The sequence below is a fragment of the Lipotes vexillifer genome, unplaced genomic scaffold, assembly GCF_000442215.2.
Source record: "Lipotes vexillifer unplaced genomic scaffold, Lipotes_vexillifer_v1.1 scaffold1578, whole genome shotgun sequence".
Lineage (NCBI taxonomy): Eukaryota > Metazoa > Chordata > Mammalia > Artiodactyla > Lipotidae > Lipotes > Lipotes vexillifer.
Genome location: NW_006782730.1, coordinates 356,326 through 364,474, shown reverse-complemented (window position 1 = coordinate 364,474; position 8,149 = coordinate 356,326). Strand labels below are relative to the sequence as shown.

The 8,149-nt window shown below is 41.3% G+C and overlaps 1 protein-coding gene across 1 annotated transcript in view; it reads right to left on the bottom strand.

Moving 5' to 3' along the window:
* SLC26A4 (solute carrier family 26 member 4) overlaps positions 1–8,149 on the bottom strand; it is a 49,312-nt gene that overhangs the window by 11,019 nt on the left and 30,144 nt on the right. Inside the window, 4 exon segments of the mRNA XM_007455376.1 lie at positions 329–564; positions 1,193–1,288; positions 2,200–2,292; positions 6,822–6,891. Coding sequence (XP_007455438.1) covers positions 329–564; positions 1,193–1,288; positions 2,200–2,292; positions 6,822–6,891 — 495 coding nt within the window.

The following is an 8,149-nucleotide window of genomic DNA, read 5'->3' as shown; positions in this document are numbered from 1 at the left end:
CGCTCTTCATTTTTCTCATTTAATCCTCATCACAACCCTATGAAGTAGGTACCATCATTATCCCCACATTACAGATGGAGAAACTGAGGTACAGACAGATTAAGCAACTTGCCCAAAGTCACACCACTAGTAAGTGGTAGAGTCAGGATTCAACCCCAGGTAGTCCAGCTCCGCAGCCTGTGCTTTAAAGTAATACACTCTATTGCAAAAGCATTCCCCTAGAAAAATTACAGAGCCCATGCAATCAATCACTCTTTTGCAAGACCAGGAAACCTGTATCATTTTACTATTGCCAAAGCTCCAAATATGTAATTCGAAACACCAGAACCTTACCACACGCAATGATCTCACTCCAACAACATCCAGGAAAGAGACAGCTCCACAGTCAAGCACGAGGCTATGGATTGGCACTTTAGGAACATTCACTTTGACTGGAAGCTCAGCGTTCCAATCCACTTGAATCTCTATTTCCTTGGTTGGAATATCAAATTCTTCTGGATTTTCGATGTCTTCATCAGGCTCAAAAGCATTATTCGATGAACCAGCATCACTTATAATGCCATCCTAAACAAAGAAAACACTGCCAACTCAATTACTAATGATTTGGGATGTCTTTCAACAATTAATCTAAAATGACTTAAAAGTTCTACAAACTGCTTCTTGGTAAGCAAAATATCAAGAGGATGAACTCTTAGGGAATAAGGTTTACCTCAGCCCAAATTCTGATGTTCTCTAGGAAGAAAAATGGAAGAACAGTGGAGAGAGGAAATGCTTGATTTCTGGAAGATTGTAGAACTTAGCCAAGAGATACACTGACAAGAGAGTTTGAATAAAAGGTAACTACTGTAGCTCTAAAAGTTTATGAACTTACGACTGCCTTCTGTTGTGAGTAATTTTCTGGCATTGAATTAGCACATGTTTTGTCCCTTTCAGTAAAAATAAGGTTTATTTCATGATAGAAAAAAAAAAATCTCACCCTTTGTTTCCAAGTAGCCCTGCTGATTTCATTTTATTCTCTCCCCTTCCCTCTCTCCTAAAAGAACAACTCAGCTGTTCTCCATCATACATATGTCAGCTGCTTGTACACATCTGGGTACCAAAGAGGGTATATTTAATTTTAGACAGTCTAACTGCTTTTATTTCATCTGAGAAATGAGAGAATTTCAGAGGGGAAAGAATGATGTTGCCTCACCTTTGTTGCTCTTAACTGCCCTTTTTTGATGAGTTTCTGTATTTTCCTCAGTGCTTTCAACCTCTTATTATACACTCTAATGGCATCAAATCCAACCTTTGGAAAAAAATGTCAAGTTAGTTAAAACGTCTGGTTCCTGATGCTCATTAATGGCAATTTTTATCTGGAAAGGCTATTTCTCAAGTGGTATTATTTGCTGATGTATCCTGCCAGAAAAGAAATTCTGAGGTCCGATGGAGGTCTCCACTACCAGGCCACCCTAACCCACCCACCCAGAGACTCAGGAAAGGCAGTAGCATATTGAAGACTCCAAGACAAAAAAAAAAAAAAGCAAAAAATAACCTTTTTAGCTTTAAGTCTGTGTTTTCCAAATTTGCTTGACATGACAAAGCCCTTGTTGTTGCAAAGTCTATGAACATTCCTTTGAACTTCAGGAAAACACTGATCTAGAGGCAAACTCCAACTTCGAAGCATAGCATGGAATTCAAGACCAGAATTTCCTGCTTATCTATTCCACTTATACTTTTTACCCTTTATTCCAACTGCCCCGCTCCCCCACCCCCTGCCCAATGCACATTCTCACATTTTCCTCTCAGCTCATGTAGTTCCCAAACACCTGCCATAATCTCCTTCCTTCTGCCCAACTGCCACGCAAAGCCTGATCAGTCCACCTAACTCGGATGACTCCCTTCCATGAAATCTTAACACTTACTCTCTATACTACTTACTTGGAACTTACTCAAAGTCTGCCTGGAGACATCTCTAGTGGTTTTGTCCAGCACAGTTATTGCTACCTGAATTTTAACATATATGTTATTATCGTTTGTTCCTATTCCCAAATAGATTGAAAGTTATTTGAGGGCAAGGATGTTATAAATCTTAATGCCCTGTACAAAGGGAACAGGGTACAGGACCTTATGCCCACGTTTGAGCCCCTTAAATACCTGTAGAATGAATGAAGTCTCAAAGGAAGTTAGAAACTAGATTTCTAGGGATAAAATACTTACTGTGGACTTGATACATTTTTTTAAACCATCAACATTGCCGTAAAAAATAGGACTAGAAAATCTCAGAATCTTCACTCCTTCAGGTTCTTCAATCTAGCATTAAAAAAAATTTTTTTTATGAGGTTAAATCATTTCATGCCTTAAATACTCAGTTAAGTTTTTGGCTATTCAGCTAGGAGCTGACTGACAATTGCTCAGAGAAGCTGGGCAGCAGTCCTCAACTTTCCTCTAACAGGAGTTTGTTCTTTTCCTATTTCCTTTGGGTGTTAAGTTAGATTGTTTATTTGAGATTTTTCTTGTTTCCTGTGGTAGGCCTGAATTGCTATGAACTTCCCTCTTAGAACTTCTTTTGCTGCATCCCACAGATTTTGGAATGTTGTATTTCCATTTTCACTTGTCTTAAGGTAATTTTTTATTTCCCCTTTGCTTTCTTCATTGACCCATTGTTTGTTCATAGCATGTTGTTTAATCTCTATGTATTTGTCATTTTTTTCAGTTTTCTTCTTGTAATTGATTTCTAGTTTAACATCATAGTGGTCAGAAAAGATGTTTAATATGATTTCAATGCTCTTAAACGGGTTGGACTTGTTTTGTGACCTAGCCTAACATATTATCTATCCTGGAGAATGTTTCATGTGCACATGGGAAGAATGTGTATTCTGCTGCTTTTGGATGGAATTTTTATACTTTAAGTTTAAAGAAATCCCTTTAACATTTTTGTAAAGCCGGTTTAGTGGTGATTAACTCCTTTAGCTTTTGCTTGTCTGGAAAACACTTTATCTCCTCTTCAATTCTGAATGACAACCTTGCCAGGTAGAGTTTTCTTGGTTGGAAGTTTTGTCCTTTCAGCACTCTGAATATATTATGCAACTCCCTTCTGGCCTGCAAAGTTTCTGCTAAAAAATCAGCTGATAACCTTATGGGGGTTCCTTTATACGTAACAAGTTATTTTTCTCTTGCTGTCTTTAAGATTCTGTACCTTTAACTTTTGACATTTTATTTATAATGCCCTGATATAGATCTCTTTGGGTTCATCTTATTTAGAAATCTCTGTATTTCCTGGACCTGAATGTTTCCTTCCCCAGTTTAGGGACATTTTCAGCCATTATTTCTTCAAACAGGTTCTCTGCCCCTTTCTCTCTTTTCCTCCTGGGACTCCTAAATGTGAATGTTATTCTGCTTGGTGTTGTCCCATAGGTCCCTTAAGCCATCCTCACTTTTTAAAATTCTTTTTTCTTTTTGCTGTTCTGCTTGGGTCAGTTCTAGTGTCCTGTCTTCTAGGTTGCTGATCCATTCTTCTGCTTCATCTAGTCTGCTGTTGAACCCCTCTAGTGTATTTTTCAGTTCAGTTAGTGTATTCTTCAGCTCTTGACTTCTGTTAGGTACTTTTCTTATTATATTTTCTATCTCTGTGTTGAAGTACTCACTGTGGTCATCCATTCTTCTCCAGAATTCATTGAACACCTTTATAACCATTACTTTGGACACTTTATCAGGTACATTACTTATCTGTTTCATTAAAGTCTCTTTCTGAAATTTTGTCTTGTACTTTCGTTTGGAACATATTCCTCTGTTTCTTCCTCATTTTGCTTGATTCTCTGTGTTTGTTTCTATGTGTTAGGCAAAATGGCTACCTATTCTAGTCTTCTGGTCTTGAGGGAGTGGCATATGTAGGAGATGAACCTTATTGTTCAGCCTTGCCCTAGCTCTTCGGTGTCTCTCAAACCTTTGTGCTTGTCTAATTAGCCTGGTTTATTTTTTTTTCTTTTTTAAAAATATTTATTTATTTATTTATTTACTCTTTGGCTGCATTGGGTCTTTGTTGCTGCACGCGGGCTTTTTCTAGTTGCAGCAATTGGGGGCTATCTTCATTGTGGTGCACGGGCTTCTCATTGCAGTGGCTTCTCTTGTTGCAAAGCACAGGCTCTAGGTGCATGGGCTTCAGTAGTTGTGGCATGTGGGCTCAGTAGTTGTGGCTTGCGGGCTCAGTAGTTGTGGCTCATGGGCTTTAAAGCGCAGGCTCAGTAGTTGTGGCGCACAGGCTTAGTTGCTCCGCAGCATCTGGGATCTTCCCAGACCGGGGCTGGAACCCGTGTCCCCTGCATTGGCAAGTGCATTCTTAACCACTGTGCCACCAGGGAAGTCCCTAGCCTGGTTTAGTTTTGATAGGCCCCAGTTGTTGAGGGTGTGCCAAGACCTGTCACTGTTCCAAGGGGAGGGATCTCATTCAGCATCTAGTTTCAGGCTGATTGGAAGCTAGATCCTCAGAGAGCAGCTTTTAAAGTATGCAAATATATACAGTCTTGTGGAACCACAATTACTGACCTCAGGAGACTTGGAGGTGTCTCCTGGGTGATGGGTGCAAAAATTGGAGCTTCAGATGAACTCCTTTCTGGGAGGTACCACAAGATGTGGCGAGGCCAAGGGAGGGTATGAGAATGATGTCTCCCTGCCTACACTGCCTGAGAGCATTTCTGTAGCCTCTATACGTGTGGCAAACCTGAAGCCTGTCACTCAGGTTAAAGCTCTAGGGTAAATAATGGGCCTTTTTCACAGGTGGACTGGAGTATGTTTTGTCTGCTATCTCTGTAGTACCCTGGGTGTGGTAGCCTGCCCAGAACTATCTTTCCAACTGTTACGGTCCTGTGGGGCCCAGGCATGCAAGGCCCTCGGGCTGCCAGGGCCAGGCAACCAAGGGGTGTTCCTTTTGCGGACTGTGCTCACCTACCAGCTTTAGCATGGCTGCAGGAGAGTGCTGAGGGTGGGGCATGCTGCAGCTTTAGTGACGCAAGAGAAGAATGCTGGGAGCGGAGCAGACCTGTGGCTTTATTGAGGTTGTGCCTGGGTGCACCTGCCTACACTAGCAAGGTACGGGGAGAGCGCAAAAATGACACTTGCCAGTGCCTCCATCCCTGAAGCATGTCCCAAGTGGTCCTTGCCCCTCTGGCAGATGCTTTAAGATTAGCAAATGAATCTCCTTCACATATAGTCCAGGGACTTTCAAACTGCTGCCTTCGTGCCGGGTCCCAGGATGAGTGAGCCCACATGTGAGCCCCTCCAAAGGAGTATCTCACATTCCCACAGTCCCCTCGGGGCCCCTGAAAGTAAGCCCTATTGTTTTCCAAAACCAGACATTTTGGGGGCCTCGACGCTTTGGTGCAGGTCCCAAGGGATGCAGAGTACAAACCCCTTGCTCCTCAGGGAGTAGTTCCAAACTTAGGACATTCCTCCCTCTTGTGGGACACGGAGCCAGGGGTGGGTTTTGGCGAGACTGCATCCCTGCCTCTCCTACTTGTTTCGATGTGGCCCTTTTATCCCTTGTTGTGGAGCAGCTGTTCAGCTAGTTATCAGTTCTTTTTCAGAGAGAATGATTCCATATGTAGCTGTAGCTTTGGTGTGTCCATAGGAGGAGGTGAGTTCAGAATCTTCCTGTTCCAGAATCCATCTTGGACCGCCCCCTTGAATTTTCCTTCTTTCTCTGCTTTTTCATGTTTGTTCCTTCTGGTGGTCACTAAGCACTCTTATTTGCAGGGAACATAAGCCCATCAGTGGAATGTTTATTTTCTTCGTTTTTTATGTTCTGTATTATATATTATTTCTTCCAATTCCAAGGATAGAGAAAAACGGCAAATAAGGTTCTTTGTGACAGAGAACATGAACGTCTCTCCTTAGAATTGAATGAAGAAAATCTTACAGGGATTTCAGGCAGTGTCATAGAGGATAAGGATAACATAGCAGAGAAAGAGAAATTTTTTTCCTCTTGCTGCTTGAAAAATTGCTGTTAACATCTTGGCTTTCAGCAGTGTTACTGTAGTGTTTCTAGGTGTGGATTTTTGTGTGTACATTAATTGGGTTCAGTGGGCACTTTGGATTTGTACATTGTGGTTTTCCTCAAATTCGGGAAAGTTTGGATACTTATTCAATATTTTGTCTGTTTTTTTTTTTTTTTCTCTTCTTCTCTTTTGGGAATGTTGTTACAGCATATGTTTTATTTTGTCCTAGAGGTCTCTGAGGCGCTGTCATTATTTTTTTCTTTTTTAGTTATAATTGACATATTAGTTTCAGGTGTACAACCTGATATTTGTATTCATTGCAAAATGATCACTACAATAAGTCTAGTTAACATCTGTCACCATACATAGTTACAGAATTTTTTGTGTGATGAGAACTTTTAAGATCTACTCTCTTAGGAACTTTCAAATATGCAATACAGTATTATTAACTATGGTCTTCACATGTACATTGCATTCCCATGATTTATTTATTTATAACTGGAAGTTTGTGTCTTTTGACACCCTTCACTCAGAGGAATAAATTTTGGTTCAACTTCTGGAAATAATTGAATTGCCTATTTTTTTTTTACAAATTCCCTGTACAACGGTTTGACATTAAAATGACATTTTAACTAGCATGGACAAAATTCACATAAGCCTAGGATATCAGAGGGCACATTGGATCGAAAGTTTTCCTGACACCCCCCAGTGGACTTCTGGACTTTCCCAACAGAAGTAGCCTCCCTTTTTGGCTACCTTATCCCTAACATACTGAAAGAGAAATATGCAACCCCTGAAAATCCAGCTTAGCAAACCCAAGTCCAGCCAATGTCTCACAAAGGCACTTACGTTTTTGTAATTCTTGGTGCTTTTGTAGATGTCTGTGCTAGGGATGCTTCCAAGGCTGTTCCATGAGGGACTGAAAGAAGAAAAATCAAGGTCAGGGTTTTTTGGAAAAGGCATATTTTGGAATAAAAAGTGAGAAGAAATTACAGATACTGAAGAGCCCATAATCTGGGTGTTTTTGGACTCTGTCTTTATCGCAGATGACATTTTCCGGTAGCTAACTCTGAAGTGAACAGCCGGTGCTTGTGTAGGATTCGGGGAGAAGAAAGAAGTGTGCCTCATTTCTGATGCCTGCACGAAGTAATGAGCATCATACTTTCATATGTGTATGACTTTATAGGATAAGCAAAGAGCTTTCACACATGTTAAATCTTATTTGAGCCCTACCGTAACCCTGAAAGATCAGCAGTATTATCCTCATTTTTACTGGCGAGTAAACTGTTTAGAGAAGTTCAAAAAGGCCCTGGAGGGAAGAGGAGCAGAGCCTCTACCTTTAACCCATGGGTCTTCGTTGCCTGGCATGGTGCCTAGAACTTACTTGTGAGTTATAGCAACTTTCTGATGAAGTATGGAGAGCCTGCACTGATCAAATTAGTCTCATTTCATAGAAATAGGAGCCTGGGAGGACCAGACATAAGTCCTTCCCATCCACCAGACTGTTGATTTCCTGTTTCTGATGCAATCCCATAAATTCCATGATTCTTCAAGTGTGACTAGGGACATATGCTAAATACAATTCCTGAAGAAAGAGTGGCTCTCAGCAATGTGCTCTCTGGATCAGCCTTATAATTACTGGAAATTGAGTGTCTCTCAGCAATGTGCTCTCTGGATCAGCCTTATAATTACTGGAAATTAAATACTGTGGAGGATACTGCTTTTTGTTGGCTCAAAGCCTCGTTACCAAATCTGCAGCTAAACGGTGCCACCGATTTTCCTCAGCTTGCTGTGCAGTGCTGATTTTTAACTTAAAGCTTAGAAACTGTATAGTCTTTCTCTACAAAACCCTTCTCCCCCAGTCACACTCACACAAGTAAAAGTAAACACGGAGGCATCCAGGGCACAAAACTCTCTTCCAAGGAGAGTTTCTGAGGTGTTTCCCAGTGGCACACTGGGTACTTTGGATGCTTGTGAAGTCTTTCGGGCCCTTGGGCAACCATTTAAGGGTGCTGAGGCAGTAAACACAAGCCTTTGGGCAGGCTCTAACATGCCAGGGGAGGGAAGGAGGGAGGGAAGGAGAATTGGTTGGTGGAACGGGAAAGGTGGACTTATGCTAAGCTAAAGGTGTTGAGGTTTCCCCAGGTTTTATATTCCTTCATGGCCCAAGTGCAGGC